Genomic DNA, 16,681 nt, shown 5'->3' with positions numbered 1-16,681 from the left:
GTGAGCAACATTTGTTATTTGTTCTCACTTAGCCTATAATCCAAATAGTATTTCAGTTAGGCTAAGCGAATTCGAAACAGAATGCCTGACTGATAGGTTCTTTCCCACTGTGTACCGCGATTGCAATTTCAAATATCGTCTATATGAATCCCCATTGTACGTGTCGGCTTTTAGATTGATTAGGGATGCATCAGACTGATTTAGCAGCGGCGGATGCAATATGCATATTCGTTAGTATGGGATTGAAATTATAGTTGACCGAGCGCGAAGCGTTTCCGTTGAAGACCCTACCGCGAACACCGAAGTTCGTAGATTGCGGGCATCTTTCTCTATCACTCTAATTACGTCTTATTTGGAGTAAAAGAAAAACATGTCTGCAATTTTGCAAACTTCGGTGTTCACAGCCTGAGGGCCTAAGCGCGGCGCCCGTATAATCTACTACGTCATCTGATACAAGGATTAACCCCATAGCACACGTTCATAAAAGTGATGCTAAGTTTTGACAGTTGATTGTCATTTTTGAACTGTCAGCCTAAAGGGTTAAGAAGCCATTTGAGGGTAGATTTTAGAAAAGATCCAGAGTATAATATTACGAATAGAAAACAAAGCAAAATTATTTTATAATATTTTATTGTATAAGTATCTGATATTCGCGAGTCACAAAGTAACATTACTGTTACTTAGATTACATGTCAAACATTACTTATTCGTGTATTCTTATTACCATAATAAAAATCATTGCCGTAAAACCACCCAACTATAGTCCAAAGCTCCCAACTATGGTCCACAAATAAACTCAATTTTTCTCGTTCAGGTGTGTATTTTACTATATTTTTGTAGTTCCAAGGCAAAGTATGTTTATAAATGGAAGGTAAAACTAGGAGTAAACCACAAGGAACATTGGTATAGATACTTAATTTCCTTTTGAACTTGTGAACCATAGTTGCAGTATTGGACTATAGTTGGGTGGTTTTACGGTGGTCAATAACAAAGTTATGTACATAATGATTTGTCAATAATAGTTGTATTTTAGATTCCAGAAAATAAATGAAGTTATATTTAAATTTAAAACCATAAACCGTCTTCGGCTTCTTCTTCGCTGTCAGTAACTTGGAGATCATCTTGTATCGCGGGATCCGGCTGAAAAAAAAAATTCAAAATATTATATTTTGAATGGAAGCAAGCACAGAGCCTTTAGAGGATTTCCAAGACATTAAGCCTTTCAAAAAATTAAAATAATATAAGACCTGTGCACACCGAATGCGTGTACGTAGATGTGCACGTGCGCTTTAAAATTTAGATCCTTATGAGAGGCATCTACACACAGAACACTGGAGAAACCCGACTGGATGCAGACAGGCCAAACAAGCCATGCCTGGCATCAACGGAAAGCTCACAAGGGCGCTCCTTCAACCAGGGAAGGTTCGACTGAGTATGGTTACCAGTGTCATAACCTGTGGCTGCCTGTAGCATCTGTGGGCTGATTATACTCGTAAACGGTACAGCGCTCTGCGTGTTCAATATAATAACGCTTTCAGAGTGCTGATGGGTCTGCCCAAATTCTGTAGTGCATCGGGGATGTTCGCGGAGGCGCGGGTAGACTGCTTCTACACCACCATGCGCAAGCGAGCGACATCCCTTGTGCGCAGAGTGAGGGCCAGCTCCAACAGCATTCTGAGTATGTTAGCAAAAAGATTGGATTGCATGTATTTGAATAACTGCTGCTTGATACACGCACGCAGTAATAAATAATTGTACAGTGTAGTTATTAAGTATAGTTATGTATAGATAGTTATAGTTCTAACACTTGGATAAGATTTACTAACACAATGATCCCCGATGGTCTTAAATAAAGAAATAATAATAATAATAACAGGTCATGGACTATTTAACAAACATTTTTTTTTATAACAGGTGTCACAGAGAGTCCCCTATGGCGAGGATGCATGGAGACAGAAGAGAGACCCGAGAGACCTCCCCGAGGTCCTATTCAACATCAAAGGTTTGATAGGATTCCTCGAAGAGTAGTGTTGGCAAGAGTAGCCAACCCTAGGTCACGCAAAATAGGCGTCAGTCATCGAGTTGAGGAAAAACCGCCCGTATTACAATTCAATACAATGACAGGCAGCACACAGCGTGCGTTGCGTGCACAGCGCCAACATTTTAGCGTACGTGCACTTCTACGCACACGCACCCGGTGTGCTCTGGCCTTTAGAGTGCAATAGAAGAGTAACATCTATCAAAATTAAATTATCATCAGAAGTGGCGCCATCTTACCGGGCACAGGCTCGAAACGATGTCGCCATACTTTGGGCCTGTTGATCTATTATTTAGATGGCGCCACTTTTTTACATTTAACAAATTTAACACGTATCAATGAAATATTAAGGATCAAAGTCACATGGCGTTCAACAAAGTTTTAATCATGTGTCGAAAGATGGCAGTAAATTTACTGTGGCTACAAAGTTTTCTTTGACAATCCACCTGAATTTCAAATTCTCTTTGGTAAAAGTATGAAATTCATACCCCGAGTCTGCATATTTCAACCTGTGGCATTCGAAGCACGAAATTGTCTTAGATTTTACACATCTTCCTATGTATCTTTGCCAATACTAACCTGCCAGTTCTCAGGCGGCTCCTCTTTGAACTGCTGTGGTTCCATAGAAGAACCCTCCATCATAGGCGGCTCCAAGTTCATGTCGGGCTCGATCGGCTCCTCCTGGACACACCAGATGACATTAGAATGCAAAAAAACACATTTTACTTATAACCCTACAGGTCCCAGTGTACGTTTTGGTAGGGGAGCCCGATAGGAGATTTTAGTTGTTACTCGAGTGTCAGATTAAGATAGGAGTGATTTCTTGCTACCCGTGGAGTCTACCTTAAAGCAAAGAGAATTGGTTGTAATAAAGACGTAAAAACTAAGAAAAAAACGAACCCCTTGAGTTTGACATCCAAAACAGATGGCGCTGTCCTGCGGCATATGTTTTGCGGTCATTGAATTGTCAAAGGTTATGACAATCAGAGTTACCGCAAAATGTATGGAGTTGTACAGCGCCAACTCGTTTAAGAATAAGAATAAGAATAAGAAACCATTTATTGCCACACAAAATACAATGTTTCACTTAAAAATAATAATAATAGGCATGCGCGGCAAAAGGAACGGACTCAGCGTACGCTGCGTCAGCCATTTTATTACAAATTGATTGCGCAGCGCTGATTTTCAGTCCGTCCCCTTCACTGAACCACATTGATATGACATGCGGGTTAATGGATTTTTTGTTTTATTACCAGAGATAGCTAGTGTATACAATTATAGTACGAAAAAAATAAAGAAATTTTTATTACAAGTGAAAATTTAATATTTTAATTTGGTATTTACTTGATATTGACAACTGGTTACATTTATAACTCAAGTATTTTACTGAATAGGTACAAACAATGCCATAGTCATAAGTTTCGTTCATTGAAACGTACAGCGATAAGTAATAGTACTTTTTGTATGAGAGAATACTTATAAAAAAAAAATTAAAAAAAAATACAAACTTATAAACAACAGGAATACCTAGTAAGTGTCCAAAATATAGCACAACACCATTTTAAATAATTATATTTTTTTTGTTTACATGTCCAAGCACGATATTGTCTTAGATTTGACGCACCTTACTCAATCAATAATATGTATCTTTTCTTAAGGCGTGTTCGTAGGGTCGTGTTCATCTCTCATTCTCACTGGCCGTAAGTGTGAGCGAGACGGTTGTATATCATGTTTTTGAATTTTAAGTAATCGATGAGAATCCTCGAAAATAAAAGTGCGCAGTTTTAGAACCGACTTTAATAAATTTTAGCTTTTGTGCATAAATTAAAAAAAAAGTGCGTTATAGACCTATGTTCGTGATTTTTACGTATTGAGCGAAAGTCAAAAAATCAGGTTTCGAAAGTATGAAGTCACCAGAGAAATGCCTCGATTTCTAATTATTTTTGGCAACCATATTGTGATTCAAAAAAGCTGTACGATTTTTCAATAACTATTCTCTGAACTGAAGCGGTGGTGGCTGAGTGGATATGACGTCCGACTTTCAATCCGGAGGTCGCGGGTTCAAATCCTGGCTCGTACCAATGAGTTTTTCGGAACTTATGTACGAAATATCATTTGATATTTACCACTAGCTTTCCGGTGAAGGAAAACATCGTGAGGAAACCTGCATGCATCTGCGAAGAAATTCAAAGGTGTATGTGAAGTCCCCAATCCGCATTGGGCTAGCGTGGGGACTATAGCCCGAGCCCTCTCGCGCATGAGAGGAGGCCTGTGCCCAGCAGTGGGACGTATATAGGCTGAATTATTATATTCTCTGAACTACGGCACCTTAACCACTTTTAGCCGTCTATGTTGCCGTTGGTTGATGGGGGCTTAGTGGGCAGTTAAAATAAATCGTTAAGTAGATTGTGGAGTTGGTTAGTTTGGTCCACGTTAATGCTAAAAAGGGTGACTCACGCAAGACCGGGCCGGGGCCGGGCCGGAGCGTACGACACTACGGAAGGTGGAGATAAGGAACGAAATCTCCATGTACCAAAAAGTGTCATCAAAAAACTTTAAATAGGTGGCGCTACAATACCTAGAGTACTTGAACAAAAAAATCAAATCATAGACAGCGCAATTCACTCCGTCAATAACGCCTAGGTTCTTAGCTATTCTAGCGCTACTCTGGAGAGATTTGGAACTATTATTTATAGCTAACAGCTGGACACTTTTGCAACAGTTCTACCATAAGAGAAGCCACTCCTCTTAATTCCACACTCCATATACGACACGTAATTTTCTATGACGGCTGATCGGTGATCACGTGGTGCTTACCATAGAAAACGAAGCACCGGAAGCTCCGGCCCGGTCTAGCGTGAGTTATTCTTAATTGTGCTTGTACGCATTTTTTTAATCTGACGGATAATGTGTTCGAACTTGTCTTTGACGACCGGTCTGGCCTAGTGGGTAGTGACCCTGCCTATGAAGCCGATGGTCCCGGGTTCAAATCCTGGTAAGGGCATTTATTCGTGTGATGAGCATGGATATTTGTCCCTGAGTCATGGGTGTTTTCTATGTATTTAAGTATTTATAAATATTTATACATTATATATATCGTTGTCTAAGTACCCTCAACACAAGCCTTATTGAGCTTACTGTGGGACTTAGTCAATTTGTGTAATAATGTCCTATAATAATATTTATTTATTTATATTTTAACTTGTAACCGTCAGATTAAGAAGATGCGTAATTTTTTACATCAAACATTTATTCAGCAAACAGGACAAAGGGGCACTTTTACATATAAATTTTTTACAAGCAATAAAAATAACCAAACATTACAAAATACTATTACAAATATGAAATCAATTAAATATTTCATTTTGTAATTTCATTCATTCATCATAAATTTCGTTCGCCTCTTCTAAAATTGTTAAGCCTATATCTTTAAATCATCGAACTAAAAGAACTATTCTCCAGATCGTAACGTAACTATATCAATTGCAGATTATGTCGATGTGACTGAATCAACCTTCGAGCAACACCGGCTTCCGACACGTCGGAAGGGAGGCCTAAGCGATATCTTACCGTACAAATCTTTCTGCCATTTTTTGTGGGCACGTGCACACAGTCGCACTTCTCACTCACTACATACAAAATCCAACCTGTAATGACGACACAAATACATAGAAAATGACACACGTCAAAGACAAATCTTGCACACGTCGATCTCTTTTTGTGTACGGACGAGTCACAACATGCGCCGCCATAGGCACAGTTGTGCCTATGCTTAGGCAGAGGGGAAATAGTATGAATGCCGTCTCCCTTCCCTGTGTTGCTCGAAGGAATCAACACATCGTAAGTAGCACTTTGCTTGTCCCAACATTTGCCAAATATTATTCCGTAACACTTTTGTTGAGTGCGCCAACACAAAGATACGCCAAATATTTGCCAGGTAAAACGACTGTGGTGTTATTATCAACAAATATTCTACGAATCGCCAAATATTTACTTCATTTAACTTTTGGCGGAAAGGGAAGAATATAAAACCTTATTACTTAGTTTCTGCGATATAAAGACGTTCTGAAGCGTCATCTCAAAGCTTGCGACATTCCATTAGAGCGTTGGGAGGAGCTTGCGGTTCAGAGATCAGAATGGCGCAATAAGGTAAGAGAAGGTGTAGCTACTTTCGAAGAAGCTCGACTTGAACACCTGGACCAAAAGCGCCTTCAACGGAAGTCTCGACCTAAGCCGTCCTACGCATACACATATATAGACCAAGGGCAGCTTTATTGTGCACAGTGCGACCGGGCATTTAAGACCAAGTTCGGTTTCGCGAGCCATATACGTGCTCATCAGAGGAAATTGTAAAGGTCGCCGTTGTCGGATACGACATGGAGGACTATATATATATAAGTAAAGAAAGAGTGGTGACTCCATACATCAGCTTTCTTACCAAAACCCGAGTTATTTCGTATCTAGATGTCGAATAGCGGAATTTATCAGTACTGCTTGTTGACAATAGATGACGCGACGAATGAAAACTCTTAACGCTCAACAATTTTCAGCTAATATTATAACCGGATTAACCGGAACTTTATTTTCAAATCCTGCTTGTAATATTAGTTGTAAATTGTTTTTGCAATACATTTTGCGTCAGTCGCGACACTAGTGACATCTGGTGTCAAGTAGCGGTACTAGCTAGATGTCGACTACGAAATAATTCGCGTCTTGGTAAGAATCCTGATGTATGGACTTACCACTCTTTCTTTTCTTATATTTCTTTATGCTCTTGGGGAGCCAAGAGAACAATTGACAATCGAAACTTAAATATTGTCATATTGTTGTTATGTTATTGTTGTTGTTGTTGTGTATTGTGTTAAATATTGTGTTGTTATTGTTGTGTTATTGTGTATTGTTGTTGTGTGTATTGTAGAGTCACGTGACTCTTCGTAGCTTCTTTCATTTCGATACTTTTTGTCTATTAGTGACCGTTGTAGCTCATGAAATACGGCGTTCCGTAAGCCAACGTAACGTAAAGTCACCTAGAACGATACCAAACTTCGCCTAGTAGCTTAAATGATATAGATAATTATCAAGATAAAGTGGAAAAAAATTCCGCCGTTGATTATAGCGATAATGGACACTTTTCATACGATCGCGATAATCAACGGCGTTTCCCGTTAGTGTGCCCCAGGCATTACAGATCGACGAAGTCTTGCTGCGGCTCGACGGGCGCGCTTTATCAGGAACTCTGTATCGAATGGCTATCGTCCGTCAACATACCTTGATGAAAGGTGTACTGCGACGAATGCTGGTCGAGGTCGACGAAGTCTTGCTGCGGCTAGACGGGCTCGCTTTATCAGAAACTGTATCGAATGGCTATCGTCCGTCAACATACCTTGATGAAGGTGTACTGCGACGAATGCTGGTCGAGGTCGACGAAGTCTAGCTGCGGCTCGACGGGCTCGCTTTATCAGGAACTCTGTATCGAACGGCTATCGTCTGTCAACATACCTTGATGACAGTAGGGAAAGTATACTGCGACGAATGCTGGTCGAGGTCGACGAAGTCTAGCTGCGGCTCGACGGGCTCGCTTTATCAGGAACTCTGTATCGAACGGCTATCGTCTGTCAACATACCTTGATGACAGTAGGGAAAGTATACTGCGACGAATGCTGGTCGAGGTCGACGAAGTCTTGCTGCGGCTCGACGGGCTCGCTTTATTAGGAACTCTGTATCGAACGGCTATCGTCTGTCAACATACCTTGATGACAGTAGAGAAAGTATACTGCGACGAATGCTGGTCGAGGTCGACGAAGTCTTGCTGCGGCTCGACGGGCTCGCTTTATTAGAAACTCTGTATCGAACGGCTATCGTCTGTCAACATACCTTGATGACAGTAGGGAAAGTATACTGCGACGAATGCTGGTCGAGGTCGACGAAATCTTGCTGCGGCTCGACGGGCTCCCGCTTTATAAGGAACTCCGATGTGTCGAACGGCTCTACTGTTGAATCGTCTTCTGTGGGAATCACAATTTAAAAATGTTAAAACTACACAAGGTATTGGAGGACTTTAACAGGATCCATTAGTGTTCATTTCGCCATACAAACGTTCTCGACGTTTTCCTCGCGGCATTTGGCCCTAGATTTTTTTTAAGTTTAAGTGAAAAAAAGATAATGAGATATGAAAAATAGTCACCTGGGCGAACAGAAAGCTGAACCATGGTATCATCGTTTGTCTCCACTTCTTCTAGCCCCGAGCTGCCGCTGTCCGAGTATTGCAGATCTGCGTCAAGAGACACTAAAATAAAGTAATAGAAGAATACTTTTGTAGAAACGATATTGTTACTTGCTATTATTACCTGCCTACCTGTTAACCTTTGTGATGGTGGGTTCAACAACCTGATGTTCTCGCATGTATGGTTTCATCAAATTGGACGCATTCCTAGGGGGTGCCACTGCTACACATTATTTTGTAATAACCTGCTAGACATTAGTTTCTATCAACTGAGCTGAGGGTCTAAAATAAGTGATGCAACCATAAATATATGAATATAAGGAGATCGGACATGCCGGCCGATTTCTATTGAGTTCGCCTGTCGCAAGTTCTTTATATTATATTATAGGACATAGGACATTATAGGACATTATTACACAAATTGACTAAGTCCCACAGTAAGCTCAATAAGGCTTGTGTTGAGGGTACTTAGACAACGATATATATAATATATAAATATTTATAAATACTTAAATACATAGAAAACACCCATGACTCAGGAACAAATATCCATGCTCATCACACAAATACATGCCCTTACCAGGATTTGAACCCGGGACCATCAGCTTCGTAGGCAGGGTCACTACCCACTAGGCCAAACCGGTCGTCAAACCACAAGTCATTCGCGCATCACGCTCAAATATGCAAGTGATAAAGACGAACGAATGAACGAAGGTTGGCGATGTGGTTCCCGGTATGTCCTCTGTACTATGAGACAATTTCGCGTAGAGTTTATCGTTTTGTACCCGCTCCATTGCGGCGTAAACACTTGGCTTTTCAATAATGTAACTTGTTCAGCAGCAGTGTAGGTAATGCAATATGTTGAATATTGTTGAAATGATTCAAGCGACAGTTTGTATGCATGAAAGACGGAATATTAGGTTGAATTTGTTGTTTTATTAGAAATAAATAGTATTTATCGTATTAACATGTGAAAAGTGATTCCATTGGAGTGGAAATTAATCAAATCACTACGATGTGGGCAGGCTCGCAGCAAAACTCGTCATTTTGGGTAAAAACGGAATATTCTCTATATCTCAGCATTCGTGCACACTCGGTAACAACTGACAGTGAACTAGCGGCAGTGTATGCCCATTGAGCTAACTACTGCGACGCAGCCAACGGCGGCTTGCCCTCTCTCTACTAATTCTATGCTCTGAGGATCCAATGTTTACAGCTTTTTGAGACCATTATTCTTATATTTATTTACGAATTACAAACAGTACAAACTTTTTTGAAGGAAGCAGGTTTATTTGCAATGTATCAGGGAAGCATACCAAGTCATTAGATATTGGTTACTGTTTTTTTTAGAAGTAAAATCATGTCACATTAATGCAAAGGTACAGCCCAATACAGTATCATACAGTAGGATTTTAAGTAAAATAGACAAGAACAGAATGAGAATATAAGCAATCGTATGAAGTAAAGTTGAGTTGTCTACCTTCTTCCAAACTGTTCTGGTCTTTCCTTGGTCGACCCCGCTTCCTTGGAGTGGCACCTAAGAAAAAAATACTAATATAAGTTGTTAGGCTTCGTGTATTTTCATAAATTATAATTGATGAGAAATTATAAATTATGAGTGAGATGAAATGAACGTATTTGTATTTAAGTGTTTAGAGCCTTGAAATTTAGCATGAAAATAGAACTTAACGAGCCGCCGCAGGAAAAAATACTAAAAAACATGTAGTTGTCGTTTAAGTGTAACAGTACATTACTATAGAGGCCGGGAAACGTAGGGTTGCAGGCCAAGTAGATATATACGGCTGAGCGTAGCGAAGCTGGATAGAGATACGCGGCCGGCAACCCCGTTTCTCGCCGAGATATGTATAGTGCTTTTCTCAAACTTGCAATTAAAACAAAAAATTGTAGTCAATTTGTTTTGTGGCGACCTACTCGGCTCGCCACTCTACCAGCGGTGTACACCGCCGTTGCTTAGCAACAAATATGCACAACAAATCACAGTACCAAGCTAACTGAAGCTAGTTGATGGTTGGATGCCAAGACGTTGTGTCACAATTTGACGTTAAAAAACAAAAGAAGGTTGCTTTACAGTCCTAGGTGTGTAAGGCAGTATGAAATTCCTTTACATATCATCTTCACTCATGCCACCTGATATGTAGTATTTCCGGACCTAATTTGACGTAAGTCATGTCATCATTTCATAGCAAGTTTGAGAAAAAAAGCATTATTATACCATCAACTGAAGTGCTGGGTGGCTTGTACTTCCTCGGGCGGCCGCGGCCGCGCTTCTCGTCGCTGGGCGGCGGCGGCTCCTCGGGCTCGTCGGACTGCTCGGCCTCCTCTAACATCTTCTGCTGGACGCGGGCTATGTTCGCCTCCAGTTGACTCACGTTCTCGCCGAACTGTTTTGGAAATTATGAGCGTTTTTTGGGGTTCCGTACCCAAAGGATAAAACGAGACCCTATCACTAAGATTCCGCTGTCCGTCCGTCTGTCACCAGGCTGTATCTCTTGAACCATGATAGCCGCTATAACAACAAATACTAAAAAGTGGCCCAGTGCGAGTCGGACTCGCCCATGAAGGGTTCCGTAGCATTTATGACGTATTAAAAAAAACTACTTACTGGATCTCTGGTGGAAGTTTGGATGGTAATGTACATCATATTATATTTTTTTTAGTTTTATCATTCTCTTATTTTAGAAGGTACAGGGCACATTTTACCACTTTGGAAATGGTTCTCGCACAAACTATTCAGTTTAGGAAAATCTAATATTAGAAACCTGAATATCATTTTTGAAGACCTATCCATAGATACCCCACACGGATTGGTAAATAATTTTGAGTTTCAGTTCTCTAAGTATGGGGAACTCACAAAAAAACTTGCTTTTTATTTCTATTTTTGTGTGAAAATCTTAGCCGTTCGCCTACGCCTTCGGCTCCGGCACACATTGTAACTCACGCCACTCGCCTTTTTTGACCCTTCTTATACAACTGTTGCATAAAAAACTATAATGTTCAACCAATCAAATACAAAACCGCCTGGATCTGTCACTGAACGACCTGACTTTAACCTACGTTATGATCTCCATGATCATGTAATGTTTTCATCTACGCTCAACTGCCTTAGGGAGCCATTTGAGGGTAGATTTTGTTTACTTTTATTTAAATACCTAAAGATACAGAGTATAGCTTCAATCCATATATTTTGACGACCGGTTTGGCCTAGTGGGTAGTGACCCTGACTACGAAGCCAATGGTCCCGGGTTCAAATCCTGGTAAAGGCATTTATTCGTGTGATGAGCATGGATATTTGTTCCTGAGTCATGGGTGTTTTCTATGTATCTAAGTATTTATATATATATTCATATATTATATATATCGTTGTCTAAGTACCCTCAACACAAGAATTATTGGGCTTACTGTCGGGCTTAGTCAATATGTGTAATAATGTCCTATAATATTTATTTATTTATTGATATTTTTATAGCGATTATTGTCAAGTATTTCTACTTGAATCAAATCTTGTAAGTTCGATTTTAACTTATCCTTCACAAGGTCTTGTGTAGGAGTTTAAAGACGAACAAAGTAAAGGTATTACTATAGATAATACAACCACAAAACACCGACCTGCTCAAGCGCTTCTTGCGTAACCTTCAAAATGGCCTCAGCCTGCCTCGTGAACTGCGAGTTGAGTCCGTTGTAGGCCTTGCAGTTGTCCACAATAAGTTGAATGTCGCGCAGGAACTCCGCGCGGCTGTGGTATTTATGAGCTGTGGATAAAACACACCGTAGATATCTAATTAACGACAAGACCAATACCGAAAAAAAAAATTGCAATATCAATATGCCTTGTGTAAAAATTATGTATTATATTTTGAATTATTAATTTGATTATTTCTATTTATTTGGTTATTGTGGAATATTATTATTATTGTTATGTATTATCTATTCTAATTTTTAATTATTAATAATTTCATTGTAATTACTTTTTGTATACGAGTAGGTGCTAACATAATCTAAGGAATTGTAACTAACATTTTTCTTTATGGGCCCCGGCCTGAAATAAACGGAAATTTAATTTAATTTAATATCTAGTCGAACAGTGAAAATTATTATACAATCCTTCTTCCTCGCGTTGTCCCGGCATTTTGCCACGGCTCATGGGAGCCTGGGGTCCGCTTGACAACTAATCCCAAGATTTGGCATAGGCACTATAATCTGTATCTTTAGGTATTTATATAAAAAGTAAACAAACATAAGAGAGTCTAGTATTACGATAACGTGCATGAAACACTAACCTTGTATCTTCTTCCCCATAGTTTCCATATCAATAGGCTTCTTGATGACGTTATAGTAGTCCTTGACTTGTTTCTTGTTAACTGGCTTGAGGAACGGCCAGGCCTCGGGCATCACCTTCAGCTTGGTTGTGAGCAAGTTCTCGAGAATGAACGACAGCGCCACCTATGACAAGAAAAAATATTAACCACTAAACCAAAAATGTTCATCTGAGTATACTGATCTGCGGTGGCAGCATGGTTGCATTTTTATCACTTGTCACTATGCCTGTCACTGTCGCACTTACATACTTGTTAGAACGTGACAGCCATGGTGACAAATGATAAAGAGCCGACCATCTTAGCCCTACTGAGGCATTGAGGCACGATAACAGACAGACTGATGCTGATCTAGATTTTTATAAGCTTTTTTTTTAACTTGCCATGTTAGTATGTACCTTTTTTTTGACGGGTCACCCCATAAAGTAGAAAATCATATTTATTTCTATGTATGATAAATTTTTCAATTCATTTCTATTTATGATATAATTATCAAAGTCACCATTAAACGGTCCTGTCTTTTTTAGGGTTCCGTACCAAAACGGGACCCTATTACTAAGACTCCGCTGTCCGTCCGTCCGTCCGTCCGTCTGTCACAAGGCTGTATCTCATGAACCGTGATAGAAACGTGACCGTTGAAATTTTCACAGATGATGTATTTCTGTTGCCGCTATAACAACAAATACTAAAAAGTAAGGAACCCTCGGTGGGCGGTTTTTTAAAGTGTAGTTCTATCATATATAAATATAAGTAAAGAAAGAGTGGTAACTCCATACATCAGTATTCTTACCAGAACGCGATTTGTTTCGTAGTCGACATCTAACGTCAAATAGTATTCCAGCTTGATTCGTCCTTGAATCGCTGTCAGACTTCGGTTTAGTAGGAAGTTTATTTTCTGTACGGCAGTACTATAACTTATTCTGTTCTGTGGTCTGTCTCTATAGGTCTTCAAGACCCACTTTTTGAAAAACGTAATATTTTCGAAAATAACCGATCAAAACGAAAAAGAAATTATGCCCCGCCCCTCTAACTTTTGAACCATGGGTCCAAAAAAATATGAAAAAAATCGTGAGAGTAAAGCTATGTAAAGAGTTTCAAGGATTACTATACCTAATCTGATCGGTTGAGCCGTTTGTGAGTTTTTGCAAAAAAACTATTTTGACGTACAGTCATCATCAGATATACCGGAGCGGCCGAGGTGCTCGAAAACATCTGAACACGCCTCTATTGTCAAGGCGTTAGGTGCGTGTTCACATATTTTTGACCACCTCGGCCGCTCCGATATATCTGATGGCGACGAGCTACGGAACCCTACACTGAGCATGGCCCTACATGCTCGTGGCCGGTTTTTTTCAGTTTTAGAATTGCCAAGACACATGATTAGTTTAAATATTACCTGATCATTGTCATCCAGCAGCGGATTAATTTGTTTCTCCAACTTCATCAGCTGTTCCTCTTTCTCTGCCAGTTTCTCTACGCATCGCTGCAGCATTCGCTGTGCAGCCACCGTCAGACTACTTGTCGCACCTAAAGACAAAAATACAATACAATACAATACAAATCACGACCTCAGAACAAGTACATGGAAACACATGACCATAGAGGTAAACAACAGGCGGCTTTATCGCTAAAGAGCGAATAAAATTGAATTGAAGAAGTATTGGGACCGTGCGAAGTGCATGGTGGGGGTAAGTAAAGCGATCCCAGCGCATAAGGTGGTAAAAATTTGAACTAACTGCGGATAGCGTCTTTAACATTTCGTACAATTATATGGCTCGAAATGAAACATTGATTTACGATTACTCCTGAAATATTCGTTTAAATTGTATGGTGTAAGGGACCATTGTAAGCTGTATGAAATGCTTAATATAACTAACGTATTTATTTTGATAATTGTTAATTGTTAAGATTAAAAAAAAAAAAAAAAAATTATCGTTGTGGCAACACTATTTCGTTCATTCGCTTTTTGGAAACCGTGTGTCACATTTGCTCTCTATAAGTTTCGCACCAAAAGCTGCCTATTTGCTGGCTTTCGTTAGTTATCTCGGTAAATCGGAGTAATCGTGCTTGAAATTATTGAAAAATTAAGTTTTGTGCCTTGAGATCGGACGGAGGGACGCTGGAGTTGCGGTATATTCAGGCGTGCAGGTAACCTTAGAGGTCTGGTAAGTGCACGAGCTGGTCTCCGGGGCCCTCGCCGCCTGAAAGAGGAGCTGACGACCCCTCTAAACCCAGGTTAGTGCCTAAAATCTGAATTTCAAGGCAATTAAAGCATTATTTTGTAGAATTGCATTCTTGTAATATTTATTTTCGATTGAATCCCCCCAAAATTTACAGTCCACTGTTTCGAAATCGCACATTTATTATTTGGTCCCACGACCCGGAGCTTGTAAAGAGCCTGTGGATATTTCGTTTGTCGTTTTTAAAAGCAAATCCACATTAATTTGGTGTAAAATCTTTCGTTTCGTGTTTCCACCAAAAATTGAGGGTAAGCTTATAAAATTATAAATTTCTTTCGTGTCCGTGTATTCCACAGATTCATATTTCGTTTTCACAGATTTAGTGCGTTGAGTGAATTGGAACGCACCATAGACTAGTGAAGTGACAGTGACATTTGACGTTTCGTATTTTTTTTGTTGTATCTCGAAAATATTGAGTTTAAGTTTAAATATTTCTTATTTTGATTATTTCGCGTAGTTTCTGTTCGAAAAATGAGTGACGATGAAAAGGGAATTGCCGATATGTCGCGTGTAGCGCGGGATTACGCAGTTTTTAGGCTGGAGCATATAGAAGCTTCAAATTTGCTAGGATATGTGGAACAAGACTTGCTGGATATATCGAAGGAGTTTCACAAAGCTCAAATCAAAATGTTAGCCAGCCTAAGCCCTGCCCAGAGGCAGTCGGAGTGTGCGATAACACGAGATTTTGAAGTCAAGTTGAAAGCGGTACAAACTAGGTTACGTTCACAGTCGTCAAGTGGCGCTAAACCAGTGGAAGTCACATCACCACTAACGCTCGCACATCTACCTAAAATTACAATTAAACCGTTTGACGGGAAACTTGAAAGTTGGGTGGCATTTCGTGACTTATTCGATTCACTTATTCATCGGCGTAACATACCACAGGTAGAAAAAATGCATTATTTATTAACAAGCTGTCAAGGTCATGCTTATGATTTAATAAAGGGGTTTCCCTTGTCCGATGATAATTATGAAAACGCTTATCAAACTTTAGTCAAGCACTATGATAAGAAACGACAAATTGCCATAGTATATTATGAGAAATTATTAAACCTAGAACCTATGAAAAATAAATATGACATTGACAGAGTAGTTCGAACATTTAGTGAAAATCTAGATATTTTATCCAAATTTGAATTACCTGATAAAAACTTTATGTTATTTTATCTGCTGTGGTCCAAATTAGATATTAATACCCGCGAGGCCTTTGAGTTACAACTGGAAACAAATGTAGACATTCCAAAGTTTGAAGATTTGCAATCATTTATTGAAAAACGAGGTCAAGCCCTCGAAAACTCTAACAGTAAATTAAAAGTGCCTGCGGTGAATAGTAAACCTGTCGCTAGTGTTAATAAAAATAAATCTTCACTTATGGTGCCTTCAGCATCTGTGTTAAATTGTCCAATGTGTGCAGTTGCGGGCCATGAGCTGGAAAAATGTCCCAGTTTTTTAGAATTAAAGCCAACTGACAGATTTTACAAGGTGAAAGAAAATAAACTTTGTATTGTGTGCCTAAAGCCATCCCATAGTATGAAGAATTGTAGGTCAACTCTTCGCTGTGATAAATGTAGTTATCAACACCACTCATTGCTTCATTTTGAAAAAATTGATGAAGGTGGTCAAGGGTCAAAGTCCACTTCTCAGTTGACAACATTATCAGTGCATACTCATGACACTCCAGTAGTTTTTTCTACTGCTGTTGCTCGCATTAGGGATTGCACGGGACAGTTGGTGCCCGTTCGGATTCTTTTTGATTGTGCCTCGGCTTGCAACTTTATAACCAAGTGGTGTGCAGACCGGCTTGGGTTATCGATAACCAAGTGTCACCAATCTGTCAATGGTATCG

The 16,681-nt window shown here is 39.7% G+C and overlaps 1 protein-coding gene across 1 annotated transcript in view; it reads right to left on the bottom strand.

Moving 5' to 3' along the window:
- Positions 1-613: 613 nt before the first annotated feature.
- The window catches only part of LOC133522381 (transcription initiation factor TFIID subunit 1), a 71,353-nt gene continuing 55,285 nt past the window's right edge, over positions 614-16,681 (bottom strand). Inside the window, exons 29-37 of the mRNA XM_061857703.1 lie at positions 13,992-14,122; positions 12,560-12,722; positions 11,889-12,031; positions 10,495-10,663; positions 9,742-9,798; positions 8,223-8,309; positions 7,913-8,043; positions 2,618-2,719; positions 614-1,140 (exon numbers count right to left, since the gene is read on the bottom strand). Coding sequence (XP_061713687.1) covers positions 1,066-1,140; positions 2,618-2,719; positions 7,913-8,043; positions 8,223-8,309; positions 9,742-9,798; positions 10,495-10,663; positions 11,889-12,031; positions 12,560-12,722; positions 13,992-14,122 — 1,058 coding nt within the window. The 3' untranslated portion in view covers positions 614-1,065. The remainder of the gene's footprint in view (positions 1,141-2,617; positions 2,720-7,912; positions 8,044-8,222; positions 8,310-9,741; positions 9,799-10,494; positions 10,664-11,888; positions 12,032-12,559; positions 12,723-13,991; positions 14,123-16,681) is intronic.

This window comes from Cydia pomonella, chromosome 10 (assembly GCF_033807575.1).
Source record: "Cydia pomonella isolate Wapato2018A chromosome 10, ilCydPomo1, whole genome shotgun sequence".
NCBI lineage: Eukaryota > Metazoa > Arthropoda > Insecta > Lepidoptera > Tortricidae > Cydia > Cydia pomonella.
The sequence above is the reverse complement of the archived record's forward strand: the minus strand, read 5'-3'. Positions and strand labels throughout refer to the sequence as shown.